This window comes from Malania oleifera, chromosome 3 (assembly GCF_029873635.1).
Source record: "Malania oleifera isolate guangnan ecotype guangnan chromosome 3, ASM2987363v1, whole genome shotgun sequence".
Classification (NCBI taxonomy): Eukaryota; Viridiplantae; Streptophyta; class Magnoliopsida; order Santalales; family Ximeniaceae; genus Malania; species Malania oleifera.
In genome coordinates this window covers 5,758,201-5,776,837 of record NC_080419.1, presented here as the reverse complement: position 1 = coordinate 5,776,837, position 18,637 = coordinate 5,758,201, and the positions used below count along the sequence as shown (strand labels likewise).

Genomic DNA, 18,637 nt, shown 5'->3' with positions numbered 1-18,637 from the left:
TTGAACCATGATCCAATTGTTTAAATATCAAAACAGAGCAGGGGAAGTTTGCCCTTCTCACACAAGCGTGCACAAGGCTCTGGGTGCGATCAAGAGGGAACATAAATGCACACAACTGGGAACGCAATCTTACGTTCATGCTTTGGAAAGAATGTCTCCATAATTTAGACCTCCTGGACTTCAAGATTGGGGTACCATCTTCTAACATTCAGTTAATCACCCACCTTTGTCCATGGATGATTGATCTCCATCATGTCGAAGGTTGGTGATGTCTCCATGCCACAGCCGATTCCTCCATAGCAAATAACCTTGCATCATTTGATGTCTGTTTAATAAGAAGGAATCCTTTCGTTTTACTTCTATGGTAAAATAAAGCAACTTTAAATCAATCAGCTTTCAGAACCAGATATCAGGCTCCAGCCCACCATTGCAGGAAGCCAGCGCTCAATGCACTGATTCAGAATAGATGACAGGCAGCAGCCATCATCCACACAATCCCATATGAACGAACAGTGCAAATCCTCTATTTAGAAGGGGAGAAAAATTTTAAAAAAAAAAAAAAAAAAAGACAGCTGGAAGCAAAGACGGCAGAATCACTCTTTACAAAAAGGTTTTTTTATCAAAGGATTACAACCTCACTCCAAATCTAAGACCCAATAATTTCCTGAAATACATTATTACAACGGAAATTAACCCACTAGTTCGCAGGCAATTCCGTCAGTTTCCCTTTCAATGTCCATTTGACGGCCGGTATACAGTAAATCCATTGACGCCACATGCCATATTTGGGTACTCGGGAACATGATACGGGTAGCAATCACCATCTGTGTTCCTCATGCCGACTAAAGACAGATCTGAACTGGGCACCTGCCACTGGTTTGGAATCAATCCATCAATCTGTCCATTTGCATAAGGCAGCGGATTGCCCTGTGGAATAAAATCCCGGAAGGAGTTAAAATGGTTGCCTGAAGAGCTGTAGCCTCGTTGGAACCCATCGTCAATGTAACTGACTGTCCGCTCAAACCTGCATGGGCTGGTTGAGGAGGATCCTACATCATCTGATATGCCCATATCACCAGGAAAAGAGTACTGCCGGTTCAGGTGGTGTGCCCCACCGCCAGGGCCTTGGAAAACACTGCTTGCCCTGGCTACCTTCATGATACTGTGCTCATCATCGAGAAGGTCATTGATGATATCAAGGTGTGGAAACTCATCTGCCAACAGACCTTGGGTCTGCCGCCCAGATGTACCAGCTGGAGACTCCATGGAGATTTGTTCCCTGGATCCACTGTGTACAGGCTTGTATAAATCGAACTTGTGAAAGTCATTGAGGATGGAAGAAGCATCAGAAGGCATGCCTCTATTGGCATCCTTCTGAGGACTCTCAATCCACTGGTGTCCATTCTGTGCAACATCCCGATTCACATGGCCAAAAGAGAAGGCGGGTTTAACTGTGTTGGGTTCTATCCTTTCAGAGCTTTGAGGTACAAACACTGCTGCAGGTACCAAGGCAGGTGGTTGCGAGTATGCAGGAGAAGGATTTGCAGCTGACCCTGGAGATTGAGGATGAGTAAATCCAGCTGGACTTGGAGCACCATTGCTACCCATCATGGCATTTCTGTAAGACTGAGGAACAAAGCTTTGAGTTGCAGGCGAAGGGTCAGGACCCAACCGTCCAGCTGCACTAACAGAACGAGCAAGTAGAGGAGTTGTTTGAACGACTGAAACAACAGGAGCAGGTGGCCGGGAACCAGGGATTAGAGGAGCACTAGACGGCCTTGACATTGCAGACACTTGGGGTGCCGTGGTGGATTTTTCAGCTGGTTTTGAATGAGTCACCTTTTGGCTGTCAGGCCTGGAAGCAGCCAAAACTTGGGAAGCTGTCAAATGTGCTGATTTATCAGTTCGTTGGGGGCTACGTGAGGATGACTTCTTAACTGGAACAGGTTCCGCAACAGGAATGCTCCTGGACTCCAACTTGAGCTGAACAGCAGAGGGAAATTTTCTGGGAGGACTCCTGGGAGAGGATGGCACTGCAGCTATCTTCTCTTTGGAGGGCCTTTCCACCTCAACCTGGTCTTTGCTGCCCAGTTTCTTTTGCAGCAAAACCACCTCTTCTTCCTAATACATAGAAAATAAAAGTTCATCTCAGACCAAAGATCAATTTCTAAGAAAATAAAATGAAAAAAGCAATAACAAAAACATGTAATCATGATAATGAGAATACCATGGTCCTGCAAAATAGAAAGCCAAAGGTAGAAGAAATTGTAAAAAGAAAATAAAATAGAAGGACCAAACTTTAGAGTCCTTCTGCAGTATTGTTATAGCTCAAAGGGCACAAAATAAGAAATTAAAAGAAAGTAATAGAAAAGTAAAAACTTCTGATATTTAAAATTATTTTTCCATGCAAATAGGCAGCAGTCCTTTACATAAGCAAAATCCAAGCCCCAACCTGAATAACTAGCAATCTGAAAAATGAAGAGGAAAAAGGAAAGCCAAAGATGAGAAATATACATGCAAAATACACCCTAGTTCTAACAAGCACAAGAACATTGCCCAAGCTAGACAAACCTGAACCATGCCAGAAGATATTTAAGAATGAAAAACTAACAAAAGGTTGAAGTCACCATATTTTGCAAACAGCCCATTTGCCAGTTCAATGCTCTACTATATGTGCTAAACCATGGTGTCACCCTTTCAAAATCCTTGAGCAAGAAAAATTGGAAGCAAAAGAACAGACGACAATGATAATAACCCTACTTTCTTTTCCCATAAACAAATATTATAGCAACCCTACCTTCTTCACCACATGTTCAAGCCACTTTATTCGATCATGCAAAAATGTAACAGCTTCAGCCTCAGATTCTGCAGCCTTAGAACTCCCTGAATCATTTAGATCCCCTGCATCTGTCACTGGCCCAGATGGTTGATTATCTGTCTCATTGACCCAACTAGGCCCATCACGTGCCAACTTACCTTGCTGGCTCTTTCCTCTATAAAATGAAGCATAAAAACAACTAATACCAAAAGTTTTTGTGTAGTATAAGCAAAACAGAAAATGGGCTATATATTTACCTGCTAGGTGACTTTTGGGATTTATTGCTAGGAAAAGAACTCCCTTTATAGGGCCCATTCATTACCACTGACGGAACTGAATCTGTAGAACATGTTGAGGAACTATCATCCATCACAGACGAGCTCTTCTTTTCTACAATTCCATTTTGTACAGATGACAGGCCAGAAATTCCACTACCACTCGCTTCAGTAGGAGGATGAACTTCAGATGCATCTGTATCCCAATTAACAGGACTAGTGTCTCTCTCCTCTGAATCGGGTTGAAGTGTTTCAGCAACAAAACCAACTGAATCAGACACATCAGAACCATCATCCAGCAGATCAGGTTTTTCAAGCACTGGTTGTGCCTGCTCCATCATTAAGTCTTTCATTTCATCACTAGCGCTTTCTTGTTCTCGTTTATCTGGTACAGTTGCACAGCTTCTGTCATCCCTTCCTTTATCCTTCCCTTTGCGATTATTCCGTTTCTGTTTAGCCTGTAATGTAAAAAGAAGCAGGGAAACATTTTGAAGTTTGAAAACAAAGGACCAAGATTTTTACTTGGACAAACATGCTAGCCAGATCAGACTTTTAAGAATGGAAATTACTAGAAACTCCCTAAAGGTAGAAATTAGAAAAACCATCTAACCTGCTTTTTCTTAGATTTCTTTTCCTTTTCAGTTACTCCACGTTTTGCCTTCTGCTCGCTTTCAGCTAACCATGCCTCCTCTTCCTCACGGATAAGTTCCTCTTGCCTTTTCAGAGCAACAGCTTCCTGGTAGGCAGCTTCAATTTTATTGCTGCACAATGAAGGAAAAATTAGAACATCTATAGATAGAGATGAACAAAACTGAGTGCCATCACTTCATCACAAATCAAAAGAGAAATGTAAAATGCAAAACATGCCATAAATACTTTCTTCCAAGCATTAATGTAGTCCACTGTTGAGTCATCCAATCAAAGGCCCAAATAAAATAGTATATTAGGAAAGAATTCATTGCCCACACACCACATACTTACATAGTTCATAGCAACAGAAGAAATAATTATAGAAATTGAACTTAAAAAAAAAAAAAAAAGCTTTATTCATTTACTATCACCTACAATCAGGGGGAGAGGGCAATAAACACGTCTATCAAAACCCTTTTCTGACCAACATTTCCATCACCCCCTCCAATATTAGCTTCACTTTGCTTATGAAAGCAGTTTCCAGCAAAAAATTATTTTCACACTGCCTCTATTCCTCCTTGCAAGCTTAACATTTGGGATTCCAACATAAAGGGCAACATAATGGCTTCTTCAGAAGTGCAAACATGCATATAGAAAATCCGTCGCCACATACACCTACGAAAATAAAAAATAAGAACCTACACCACCAGTAGAAATCACACTATATTGAAAATTGAAGACCAATCTCGTATTTCTTTCTTTCAAAATTAGCTCTAGAAACACAAAACATAGAACCTGCCAAAGCATTTATCGAAGAGGCAAAAGGGCTCTATACGAGATATCAGGATTAACATCTCTACAAGGCAGTCCAGTACCAGTACCATGTCTTTTAGTTCATTAAGTCCTTAAAATTTCTTATATGCCCTATGTCCCTGAATTTCAATTCAATCATGGAATTTTCAAGAAACAATCACATGCACCGGCCATTAGTTGCAGCAGAAAAAAAAATTGGGACGTCAAGCACAAGGGTGATGAATCCTGACAGTGACCAGTTTGTGCCATAAAAAAAAAAGCGACGGTTAGGGCCATCTACAAACCACCCTTCCCAAGAGGCCAGGACCCCACTTGGTGGGTCTGTTATTGGGCCACATGCTAATGGGCATCCCCGGGCCATAAAGCCCCCTGCTTCACGAGGGTAAGGGGAGGGTCATCACAGTGTACGCAGCCTTACCCCTACTTTTTTATAAGCCACTTGCTAATGGCATACAGAAAATGAAAACCATTTGTAAAATTGAGAAAAACACCACATGCTCACACACACACAGAACAATGAAATTCCATCAAAATTTTCACAAGAAACTCTGGCTTCCATGCCAAGGACAAAGTGCTATGAACTTTATATTTGACCATGGCCCAGACACAAGCATTTTAATTTCTCTCCTTCAAAAGCGATAAATAATAAAATAAATAGATTCCAAGATTTGTGATACAGATGCCTATGGAAGTTTAAGGCATATTTGGTATCACTTTCAAAAGGTCATTTTCTATTTAAGAAGGAATAAATAAAATTTCTCCATCCAAGATTCAGCTTGATCTCACTTTACCCACCTATAGCTTAGAAAGTTGCATTTAATCCATTTGAGGTTAGCTATGCTCACCCCTCTTTAAACAAGTTCATGCAGGAGACATCAAGTGTTGTTTAACCATAGGTCGCCAGAATGAAATTAGACCAAATCACAAGTAGGTAAATTGTACACGACTTGCACTAGTACACATGTAAGTATCGGGTCTTATGGTGCTAAGTGTAATAAATGACAAGTCTATTAACTCTAAATCACCAAGGGAAATGAAATCAGACCAAATCACAGGTGGATAATATGTAACCATCCAAAAACAAAACTTTCTAAAAAAAGTGGTTGAAGGGGGAAAAGATCCCTTCCGGTGCAATGCCAAAAATCATTTTCTAATATATTCGCAAAAAACCGGCCACTTCTCTGAAATACCAAAGTAGTTTCCGTGCCACCTGCACTATATACAGGACGGATAAAACTGCTGCATCAAATATGAAATAAACTTTAAAGCTATGTAGAAACCAGTGATTTGCACAATCATTGAGGTGAATTGGCAAAATAGGATTGTAATGTGCTAAAAAACACAAATAATTGTCATATTAATATTCATGTCTGCAACTGCAACCTAAAGGATCTTACAGTCGAGACAGCTTGCAATTGAAAAACAAGTATATGGCATACATGAAATCAGAAAGAAATACTTAAACAGCAATGATCGAGGTTTTAAACCCCCAAAAAAATTAAAAATAAATAAAACAGTGTCAACAGATCATAAGTCAGGCTCAAGAATCATTTTTGTAATTAGGTGACTAGAAGAAAAGGCAAAGCATAAATCAAAACACTGTAGTAACAATGAGGGAATAAAGGCTGAGGAGGGCTAGATTCAAAAAGAATATAATGAAGAATGGTCTGAGCAGGTTACCTGAAAATGTGGGCAAGAACAAAAGTTTCCACAGTCCTACGCCCCAATTCCGTAAGGCGCCTTTCATCTCGTTCAATGGAATCCTTGTTAAAGTCCTCTCCAGAACCCCCATCCTACATGTAAAGGAAATGATTATTGAGCCATCAAACAAATGTATGGCTAATATAATCTAATAAATGGATATGAAAAATCATATTAAGTAAGGGACATGATGGCAAGGAAAAGAAAATATGAATGACTTCAAAGGCCAAGAGATAAAATCAAGTAGTAGCACTAATGTTGCGGGAAAGGCGCCAATTAGAGAAAAAAATTACAATATCTACAACCAATTGATGTAAAATCAATAAATATTTCAAAATAAAGAATATAAAAACTAATGGACCTCATGACACAAATAAGGGAATTAATTAGTACTTATGGCCTGTTTAGTTGTTGGAAACAGTTCTCATTTGAAGTTTTCAATTCTCTAAAGAATTACAGAAGTTTCACCTTTTTTCAAATTTTTCAACATTTATACAGGGAACTCAGAAAATTGAAAATAGAACAGGCTACCTTTTTTACCAAGTTTCCTACATAAATGTCAGAAAATTAGAAAACAAGGTAGCATTTTTGTAATTCTTCAGAAAATTGAAAATGGAAAATGAAAGCTGTTCTCCACAACCATACAGATCCTAAGGTTACAGTGTATTAGACAAACTGCCTTTCTATGCAGAACATAGAATGCCACAGATTTTCTGTATTTTTTATCATGTAAATGATTTCTGTCTAGCATATGCTTGGAACTTGTTACTCTCCAAAACGTTAGCATTGTTAGAACTTGGCATTGTTAAAACTAGTTAAGAAATGAACTTAGTTTAAGTTGCATGAATGAGAACTCAAATATTCAAATTATCATTCCAAAAATAATACACAACCTGGTGGTCTAGAGTAAAAATTTATAGCAGACCAAAGTCAAACAGAGTCTCAAAATTAATATCCTACCATGTTTGTCTCCAATGTTGGGCATGAATTTCCTAAAACATCCAGCAAGCAAATCAATTTTTTTTTAAGTAAAACTGTTCAAGAAGAGAAATATAACTACTCCAAGAATAATTGTTACTAATATAAAAAAAACAAAACAAAACAAAACAAAAGATAGAAACAGATTCTTCTCACCGAGCCACAATAAGGGCCTAATTGCATAAGAAAAATAAGACAACCATGCCTTATACTAATCAGCTATGTCTATCACTGAACTTTTTTTTTGTAATGCTCGGGGGGAGGGCAAACACTAATATTCCATGCTCACCTTTGTACGGTTCTGAGGACCCTTCTCATCCTTTGGAGGCAACGGTTCCACGGCAGCTCTTTCAAGCAGCAATAATACATCATCAACCAAAACAAACACATCTTTCTCAACACAAACAATGGGAGCTGGCATTTCTTCAGCATCCAATAACTTCAGCCTCCCTTTCTTGCACTTGGACTGGCCTTCAAGTGCCCTGAGTCCACTGTACAAGGAATCCATCACCAGAGTAGAAGTGACTTCCTTCTCTATAAAGAAGTGTTTTACAACTACTTTCAAAATCACATCTGCCTTCTCCCTGGACATGCGGCGCCTAGCATTTTGGTCCATTCCCAACCAGAAAGCACAGAAGCTGCAATTATTGAAAATATTCTATCATCACGGTACCAAAAAACAAACTGACAATGAAAAAATTTGTTGGATCAGTTGACAAATTAGTATCAGAACAGAATTTTTGAAATTTGAATCAGCATGCCATAGCCCCAAAATGGAAAAGAAGAAAAAGTCCAACAGGTTTTCTGCAGAGCTCGCAATGTAAGTGTTTGACATTGGAAAATGGTTAAAGAAAATATTCGTCCCCCAAGTAAATAAGATAAAACACATCAGAACATCAAATGGCCAAAGGAACCAGAAACCACACTGGTAGACTTCGAAACACAGAAGACAATGTGTAAATAGATATGCTGAGAAATTATAAACAATAACCAGTTTTCTTGAATGTAATAAATCAAAAACACTTGCAATACATTCAAAATAAACATATACTACCTTGACCACCTAGTTTTGTCCTCTATTAATTTCCCAAGCTTGCCTCTCCTATCTTGCACAAAATTGCGGCAAATTTGCTCTACATCTGAGAAGTATACCCGAAGTAGCTCTCTCCTATATTGACAATCAAGGCAACGGAAGGGACGGTCTGCTTTCTCCCTACAAATCAAAAGCATAAAATCGAAGAAGGCAATCAAAAAACTATTTGAAGTGGGAAAAAAGGTAATAGTATGCATCCAGTTATAAAATCCAGAACTAATAATTTTGAAAGAAATGGGACTGCCTAATCAAAGAATTGAGTATCTCTAAATTACTTGTTCACAAATCCAAAAAATTAAGTCCATGGCATGGATAAGGCCACAGAAAACTAAAGCCAAATGACCTTCCATATCAACGCAAAAAGTGATATGACCCAAACTTCAATTCTCAATCCAAAGCTTTGGATCTTAAACTCACTTATATTGCTACACCTTCCGTCATTAACCAAAAAACTGGGCTTCACACCCATAACAACTTAATGAAGCCATTTCTTAAAGCAACATATTCCAAAAGCTTACCTAGCACACACAATGGAGTAGTTTTTTCACAAATGATTGCCATTGGAAATTCCTAATCTAAGGCTTACCCATGGAAAAGAAATTTATACATACAACATAAATCAACAGGATACAATAACAAAAATAATCATACTTGGCAGCTTGAATCTCAATCTCGCAAAACAAATTAGGAAGTTGAAAATTATAAGCAGAAAGCAATAAATAACAGCATCAATGAACATCAGCCCAACAAAGCAAACAAAAACAGAGACTACTGAGGTGCTGATCAGAAATTAGTAAGACAATGCAATATAGAACACCTGATAACTTGAACTTGAGCCTTTATAATAAGAGTGTCGGCATCAATAAACCCATCCAATACTTTTGATAGCTCCATAAATTTTTTCCATCCCCAATCATGCTCTTTCTTCCAAAATCGATGTACAGTATCTGTAAAATTTTCATTTGCAGCATTAATGTAAAATAAATGATAGTCAGTGCCAAATTTTTTACTAAACCAAACATCTATCGAACAAACCAGAATATTTCGACTTCTTTGGATCCTTATTCACGACAGCTATTGTGAATTGTGCAAAATGACTCCACCCTGTAAAGAACTATACAATCAATCACAGAACTCACACAAGCATACATCAAAGAAATCTTTAAATCCTTAAATATCATCAGACCTGGAAGAAGCTTGTCATGATTTGCAACACAAAGAAACAAAGAGAGATGATTACAAACATCACAGCCTTGGGGATAGATCAAAATGTACCTGCAAAAATTGCAGAAAGGTTGCATTAAAACTAAGTATAGCACCTTTTCATAGCATAATACTCTTTTGGATTTCGCATTGTCCAATTTATGTAAAATAGTTGTCATCTATTAAAATGAACAACAAAAAAAAGATGTGACACTTGGTTTCATACCATGGCTGCCATTGTTCAATACCTAACAAAAAATGTTACAGAATGAAATTGTGCATAAAAATGTTCAAATTCATAGATTGACATGCAGCAAGAGAAAATGTTGGAAAGACAAGCATCAACATTCCCAACAATAACACTGTATGAAAGCCTGAAACAAATGTTCCTCGTTATAAGGGCAGCGCCTTAAGAAGCAAGCGATGCCCAAACATGAAAATTACCAAGTGTTTGCAATATAAAAATATGATATACAATATGATAGAAGTTTCTTTCTTTTTTGTGGAGGAAATCAATATGTATCACACAGCATATATAACAGAAAACACGATATAACTACAATACACTACAATACAAGATACAATAAGATATGCATGAATCATGATAAACTCAGCTTGGGGCTATCACTCCTTTGTTCCTCTTTTCTTTTTCATATATGAACTCAAAAAAACTAGTACAGCTACATGCGCATACTCCCAATGGATATTGAGGTTGTAATATGTCGCTCACGAATTTGTACAGCCTCGCACGAACTAAGCTAGGAGTCAACATCAAGTTAGGTCATACCCCCAATCTGACAAACCAGGAACTTTAGGTCAGTTTGGTTATGGATTGAAAATTTTTCCAAACAAACAGTTCAGTTTGTATTGCAGCTTGGCACACAAAAAACTGAACCTGATCGCCAAAATCAGCATATATATAATTATAATCTTAAAAAATTTTAAGAAATTTGTGAATAGTAATATAGTAATATGGTATAACTACATGCTAAAATTTCATTGGCCAATATATAAAAAACATGAACTAATTGTACTCTTGCACAGTTTTTGGGATTCATAAGTTTAATGCTTGGACATGTGTTTTAAGATTATCGTCGGTGTTGTAGTCCTCTTAATTTTCATATTTACTGAGATATCATATGCTGTGATATGTTTCATATATATCTTTCGAAATATATAATAGACCATGCTTCTTTGACATGTTTTTAATTATAAATTCTTTTAACCCAAGCATGAAATTTCATGCATAAGGGTTCAATTTAATAAAAATTTCATGTTAATGTCTAAATTGTTGACTCAAGGCACTGACGGTTTGGTTGGATTCTGGTTCAATTACAGTTTGCAACCAAACCAACTCACGCTTACCCCTGATATAAGTTACTTTTAAAGAAATATTGTATTCAATTTCGATTTTTCAACTTCCTAAAGTTAAGGAACTATGGATTGACAGTTTTGAAAAATATATCTTAGATCCATACTCTATTTCCATTTTAGTTATCTCCTCTTCTTATTTGTTTGTCTCTTCCGACATTTGGAATAATCAGGGAAATTTGGCATATGATTCTGTGATAAATTCTATGAAATGTTGAATTAAAATTTTCTGAAATCCTTTTGCCTTACAAACTCACACTCTGTAACATATATCAAACAGTTTATTTATAGAATGTATATGCTATAACAGTCTACAACATACATGCCCCCAGAAAATACACATGCATGATCCATAAACACATTAAACGCTCACATATGATAATAAAAAATAAAAATAAAAAGATCTTACATGTATCTTTATCCACCCAAATACCTGTTATGGCTTTATCACATATCTATTACTGGATTACAAGTACCTCAAGGATTGAAATTTTTTGAAGTATATGCAAATTATTATCCACGCATGCATATAAATCTTTGGAAACTCTCACACACAAGCGCACTCATATACACAAGCCATAGAACACAATTTGCTTCTGACCTACACATTAATTTTACACATAAAAATGTCTGAAATGAGTGCTTATGAGAACAGCATTTGAGACAATGGATAAAGCTGAGAAAACAAGCATTTACATTCAGAAACTCATACCATTTGTAACCGCCAACTTCAAATACAGTACTACGAAGTTCTCTTTTGTTAATCTGTGAAAACTTCTCTATTTTCCATGTATGTTTTCCATATAACTCGGAAGGCTTTGCCCCTATAAAGTAAAATCATCATAAGAACTTTAATCCCATTGTAGTGTGCAAAATTTAATAAGGCGCCAAAAGCAGGATTTAAGTATTTCAATAAGATTTATTGAACATATGTGTTGCAAAAGAAAGTGCTTTCCTGAAAAAAATTAATTTACATACTGAAATTATTTAAAAGCAAAGTTTAAAATACAAAAACACAAAATATCAAATTATGTATATATATATATATATATATGTATAAACAGATGTGTACCAAGAAATGCATGCATAAATAGAGGCAAGCACAATAATTACAGTACAGTAAATGGACAAAAGTTCAGGTTTGTTCCTAGGTAAATATTTGTATGCCCCCAAAAGTGATGGGGTTGTGAAAGTGCAATGGTAACAGCACAAATCATTATTAGAAGTTACATAAAATCATAATGCGCACTTACAGCCGGTGCATTTCAAAATGGGCCCATAACCATCATGAATTTTTGACATGGAAAGAGCAGTGTCATGAGCCCTGTTGAATATCATTTTCCAAAACTAAAACTACACATACTTGATCAAAAGATAAGTCCCAAAAAGCAGATGACTAAACAAACTGGAAACCAAGAAACCCATCCAAATAATGCAAGTACAACAGTTTGGAGGTGTCTTTGAACTACGAAAAAATAGAATTTCAGGGGCACTTGGTTCATGCCATTAAAAATATTTCCATCGAGTGATTTCCTAGAATCTCATTCTTAGGGACGGAATGCCTTATGGGAATATTTTTTGTGATTTCGGAATGTACCAAGACGTACATGTTAGCGTTTGAGCCAATATGGGAATCCTTCTACCCTTGACATGTGCACAAAAAATATAAGAATAATTATATTTTCAACACAAAAACCTACTAAGAAATGTATCTAATTAAATCCACATCGTAAAATTTTCAATAATCATAAATTTAAAAATACAACAAATAGTAATCAAATAGACCAAAATAATTGAGGGCAATATGCTCTCCAAATCTTAACCATTACTTTTTTATCACACAAATCAAAACTTACATTATGCTATTATAACAAAATTATAATGTTACTTTTATGGTCATTTATAATTTAATATTTTAAACATAATAGTAATAGCATGTAATAGTACAGCACAACAAAAACATTGATGTCCAACCATCCAAAATGGTGAGGGCAATTTGACCCTAAAAGTAGGTTTCCATTCTTGCTCATGGAAGAGGCTAGGAATGGAATGCTCATGTTTTGTGGGAATGCCTCATTCCCAAGAACGTTAAGATGCTCTTCTCCCCTTCCCACGACACTGATTCCAATGCCCAAATGAATGAGGAAATCACAATTATTAAAAGATATCGAACACTTGATTTGTGAGACTAAAACCAATCAAGACAAGTCCCTCATGGCAAAGTAAGCACTGTCACAAGATAAATGCATCAAAGAGTTCTTAAGGTATAGTTGATTGCTTTCATGCTCAAATTTCAAATTCCAATAAAAATATCCAGTTAAGAAACATTTACACAGGCAATGAAAGCATCATTAACATTTAACACCTAGCAAGAGGAACAACATAAGGCAACTAAAGAACTGTTTCACCATATACCTATCAAAAACAAAGTGACTGTTTCGCCATATCAAAAGTCTTCTACCATTATGTTTGGCTTTAATCAAGTCATCTAGTGTGCAGAGAAATTATATAATTTAACAAAACAAAATTTTGCAGACAACACTTAATTCCCATACAAATTGTGACAAAAAAAATGCAACATCCAGCATTCTTTCACCAAAAATTCATCTAATAACTTATTGTTTGCTTTTTAAACCAAGTCTCCTATTCCTAGCTTAGAAAAATTGTATAATGTAACGACAAACAATTGATTCCAAGATAATTAGCATTCAAATCCAGCCCATTCAGCTTTCCTTCAAGCACATAACGACAGAAGTACCATAAACTACTAGGTTTATGAGCACACGGATACCTCCATAAGCAGTAATGACTGTATAATGCTTTGTTTTCAAAGTTATATTTTATGACAAATTTTGAGGCATCAAACCAACTTGGGATGACAACACTTCAACCAAATAGTAAGATATTTTCCTCAAAACCCCACTTGCCCCAGGAATGAATTAGATATAGAAAAGAAATTCAACTTCAGACTCCAGAGCCAAGAAATTTAAGTAGAATAAATTTTCCAGCAAAATATTTTAGATCTCAACAAATTTAGGATTACCAACCAAAGGAAGATACAGCTTTATTTTTATGAATACAAAAAATTTAAAAAACAATAATAAATAAAAAGGGGAAGATACCTAATATCATTAGAAAGTAAAGTGATAGAAATAACAATGGGATAAGGTGGAAATACCCTCCAGATTGTTCCTCAACTTTTGAGATGTTAGAAGCTAAGCCGAATACCACATTTTTTGAGTTTCTAAATTGAATCCAACAAGAATGCTTCTCTTGTAGTATTTCTAGAGTTGCTAAAAACGAATATTAAATCATTCTTCTAAAGCTCACAACTTGTATTCCCAAAATGTTAAGTGGTAATGAATTTTTATTATTTTTACTTCATGGGCATCTGCAGTGTAACTTTGTATGATATGTATTAAAATCTAGAATAAAAAACAAGACACAGTCAAAGTCGGCATGTTTCGTCCTGCATATGTCAATAATATTTGTTTGGCAAGTGAAATTGAACTATTTAAGTGTATAACACTAAAGTCTCCCTAAACTGTAAAATAGAAGAAATGAAGCCAGATGATAAACCTACCTACCTGGACAGATGCACACAGAAAATTTTCATTTTTAGATTAATAAAAATATTAATAGTAAGTTATTAACTCAAGAGTCAGGAGCAGATAGAAACTCGCGGAAAAACAATGAATCATGGACACTCCTAAAACTGACCATAACTCAAACTAAACTTACAAGATTTTCAAGACCAGGTACTAAGGAACCTCATCATAGCATTCAATACAGCCTTACTTTATAACCTATCTAAAGGAGCTAAGTTGCAAGAAATGGTCAAAACACTTCATAATGTTTGCAGCTAGATTCTTAGGGCCCTAACTTTTTGACACGCCACCTGGAGATGATCGACCAATAATCACACTTCCAACGTTAGTTGTCAAAATTCCCAACTCAGCAAAATACATCCAAACAAACACCTTGAATGTCTCCATTCTCCAAAGCAATGCCCCACGCATTTTTTCTTTATTCCTTCCTTTCTTTTTGTTCAGTGAGGGTGAACCAGGAACTAAGATCAAGCCAAAAGGCTTAGAAGATGCACAATTCTTGTACTACCACTTGTTTTTCTCTTCCATAGGATTATCTTTTCAAGATGAAATCATCAAAACCCAAAACAACAAGAAACTTTTTATTTTTGGTTGAAAGGAAACTGTCTTAGCTAATGGTTTCAGAAAATTTAAGATGCATATCCCAGTATAGTCACCAAAATACGTAAATTTAATGATGAAACACAAACATTGATATTTTTTTTTTCCTTTTCAGTACATTACGAAGCCCATTGGACCTAGGCTACACAATAGTCCATCTCACTTCCCCAAATGTCTGCACTCCATCCTAAGGATTGCACCAGTCTCCTAGTCTCCAAATCAAACATTAAGTTGCCCTTTAGGAGACAGAATAGTGATTGTGTTAATCAGTTTATAATATTATTCTGCAAATCAGCAAATCTATGAGGACGCCTAAGGACAGTTTATGCAAAAATAACAGTTTTAAGTCGCAATCAGCATCATCTATACAAGTATTAAGCAAAGTCCTAGCCTTTTTGGTCTCCAGTTTTGTTTTCAAAATGGTCGTTATCCAATTATCCCTATATTTGTGAAAGAAACACTTTCATCTCCATTTTGGAAAATTCCCTTGACCCCTATTTTTCCTGAAAATGCCCTAATTTTTTCCCTGAAAATGCACTCTTTCTGTTCAAGTTCTATTCCAAAAAATGCCCCCAAAGCAGGCACAAAGTGCATGCATGTGGGCTAGCACCCACAAACTGGAAGATTTGGCAACTCCAACTTTGCGATGCACTCTTACGACCAAGTATGGTTTTCTTTCATAAAATATTTGCAGAATTCTCCCCATTGTTCAACAGAATTTTCAGTATCTAGGAGTGACAAATCTCATCTCCAAATTAATTACTCAACAAAACCCAAAACGAAAGTGAGATGAATGCAGTATCATATGACATGGTAATTTTCTTCCCTCCTCGCAGTTACCTATATTTAGATATGGCATGAGTTACGATGAACCAGAAAAAGTTTTGTACCATATTCCTGCAGCAAAAGAGACAGTTGCATGGAAGGAATAGAAGGATTACCGCCTTCCTCATCATCATCACTGTCCCAATAGGGAGGTGAAGTTGACGTGATCCCATTTTCCACCTGCCCTGAAGACCGCCATTCTGCAGAGACCTCCCCAGATTGGCAACGCTGCCCGCTTGAAATACCCTCCAAAGACCTTCCAACTCCAGGCTCCTCATTCCCAATCCCCGCCATTTCCCCACTCCAAAACTTCTTCCCACTTCAAATTTTCCAACTGCACAAAAAATATACATATAATAAATTAATTAATTAATCTCTATACAAGTAACAGTCAAAATTTCACTGGAATATCACATTCCCAAAAGCCATGAACATGGATACACCCACATACATATAAATATAGTACATTAGATATTTTGCAATCATTTGGGCTTCTTTTCGACCAAAACCTCAAATCCCTAAATCAAACTGTGATAATATATGTATATATATGCATACATACATATATCCGAGAAGTTCAATTTTTAAAAACAGTTGAAACAGTCCATGCTCACTCATTCTGACCATGCAAATCAACTTATTTAAATAAGCACAATGGTGTGTTCTGCTTCCAAAAATTAAGGGGAGATAAGAAATACTGAATTTTAGAATTTTCAATATATATGACCGCAGAAAACAGAAAGCTTCGAACTGATCCTGAAATTAAAATATGGCTCAATTGATGCAAATTTTCTTGCAAGTTCAGAACAACTTACAACATAAAATTCAAAACTTTAATTTATTTTATTATCTCAGCATCCAAACCTAAAATATCGTCATTAGGGAAAAAAAAAATCAAGAAGCACCCAGCATTTATAATTCCAAAACAAAAAACAAACCCGCGTTTACAAACCAAATTGCTCCAACCTTAATGGCCACAAAACTTAAGCATTCGAAACCAAGCTAAACAATGACCAAAAGCCTCAAAAATAAAGCAAACTATCAAGAAAACCTCAAACAGCAAAATAATCTACAAGAACCCAATTCACCAACTTCACATCTAACAGCACCCATTGGAAATCACTATCCAATCAAAGAAGATCGCAAATAAAAATCTTCAAAACCCCAGACAAAAATCAAACCCTAGACGACAAACAATTAATCGAGAACCCAAAATCAAAAACCAAATAAAAATCGATGACAATCGAAGCGCTAGACTGGGCTTCGCAGATCGAACCTAGGGTGAAGAACAGAACTTCGTTAATGGCGACGAGAAGCTGATTCGAAGGTCTGAGAAGAGAGAGAAAAAGAAGAGAGCGAGCAAGAGAGAGAGAGAGGTCGAAGGAGCAGCAGAGCAGAGGCGCAAATAAAAATATATATTTATATTTCGATTTATTTATAATGTGCTTTTATTAATAAATATATATATATATCGCCTGCGAGATATCCCCCCCCGCCCCAATGCAAAAAATTAAAATTAAAAAAGTAAAAAAAAAATTATGTATTTTTATTATATATACATACGTTTGGTGGGTGGGGGAAGCCGAATAGGGTTCTTTTCCTTTGCGGTTTGCCACTTTAGGACTTGAGCTGGGCTGATTTGGGTACCTAGGGCTTGGTTCATCGGCCCAACTTTTTGTGGGCCAGACCTCACAATTAGGGCTGGGTTTGGACTCGGCCGTTGTTCGCTGGGCCTGGCCCGGTGTGGCTTTTCCTTATTTAGACCGTGGACAAGACATTTAATACGGATGAGTGTACAGTTTGAATGAAAGAACTGGAAATTGAGTAAAGCCCTCTTTTCCTTAATTGCAGTGGCCACCCTTCAACATTATAATATATCATAAGTAAAAATCATTAATTTTTTAACTAAAAAAACACAAGTATAAGTGAGAATTTGGAAGAAAAATTGTACGGATAGATTGGTCCTAAGTTATAATTTATTTCTTTAGTAGTTGGGTTAAGTTGGGATTAACTTGTTTATTATGAATTATGAAAGGTAATGAACTGGTTTTATTGAGCTATTGCCCCCACCTATGTTTTTGACTTGAAAATTTTTTGAAAAAAATATAGTAGAGACGCTTATTTTCCCTTTTAATGATGATGATGAATCAACTCATAATATGGATGGGCAAAATATATGGCAATGTTATAAAGGTCAGAGAACTTTTCAAAATCTTATCTGTAGATCTTTATTAAAAGAATTGTTAGAGCAATGTATTAGAAATGTTATTTATGTATATTTATGATCAATAATGACTTTAAAATTTTTCAATAAATTTTTGTATTACATACGCATAAAATATTGAAAGATGGCACACTTATTTAAATAATTAAAAGTTACGATAGTGCATAGAGGACAATAAAAAAAATTAACATAAGACATTAATAAAATTTTAAAAACTTTTCTTGATAAAAAATAGTACAGTTTCATACCCCAAAAATAAAATTTCACTTATAAAAAAGATTTTGTATTATGTTTACTAGAAAATGCTTATTCATCAAAATACTCATCAATTAGCAGTTCGTAACTTATCGTACACATCTAATGCTTTGCAAGAAAATACGATTCTTTTTTACTTTTAATGAAATTTTGATGAAATAAATTAAGCCAAAAAGGGTGGGTTTATGGCCATATATCAAACACCTAGGAAAGAGTAAAAATATTTCATTAGAAAATCACTTC

General features: G+C 35.8%; 1 protein-coding gene across 1 annotated transcript; it reads right to left on the bottom strand.

Annotated features, from left to right (window-relative positions):
- Positions 1–575: 575 nt before the first annotated feature.
- LOC131150614 (TNF receptor-associated factor homolog 1a) lies at positions 576–17,355 on the bottom strand. The gene is made up of 13 exons (XM_058101441.1): positions 17,192–17,355; positions 16,032–16,249; positions 11,595–11,706; positions 9,495–9,583; positions 9,344–9,412; positions 9,126–9,255; positions 8,270–8,428; positions 7,505–7,853; positions 6,217–6,329; positions 3,704–3,854; positions 3,076–3,551; positions 2,798–2,993; positions 576–2,121 (listed from the first exon to the last, which is right to left on the bottom strand). The coding sequence occupies exons 2-13, from the start codon at positions 16,207–16,209 to the stop codon at positions 730–732; spliced, it is 3,414 nt and encodes a 1,137-aa protein (XP_057957424.1). The 5' UTR covers positions 16,210–16,249; positions 17,192–17,355; the 3' UTR covers positions 576–729.
- Positions 17,356–18,637: the final 1,282 nt, after the last annotated feature.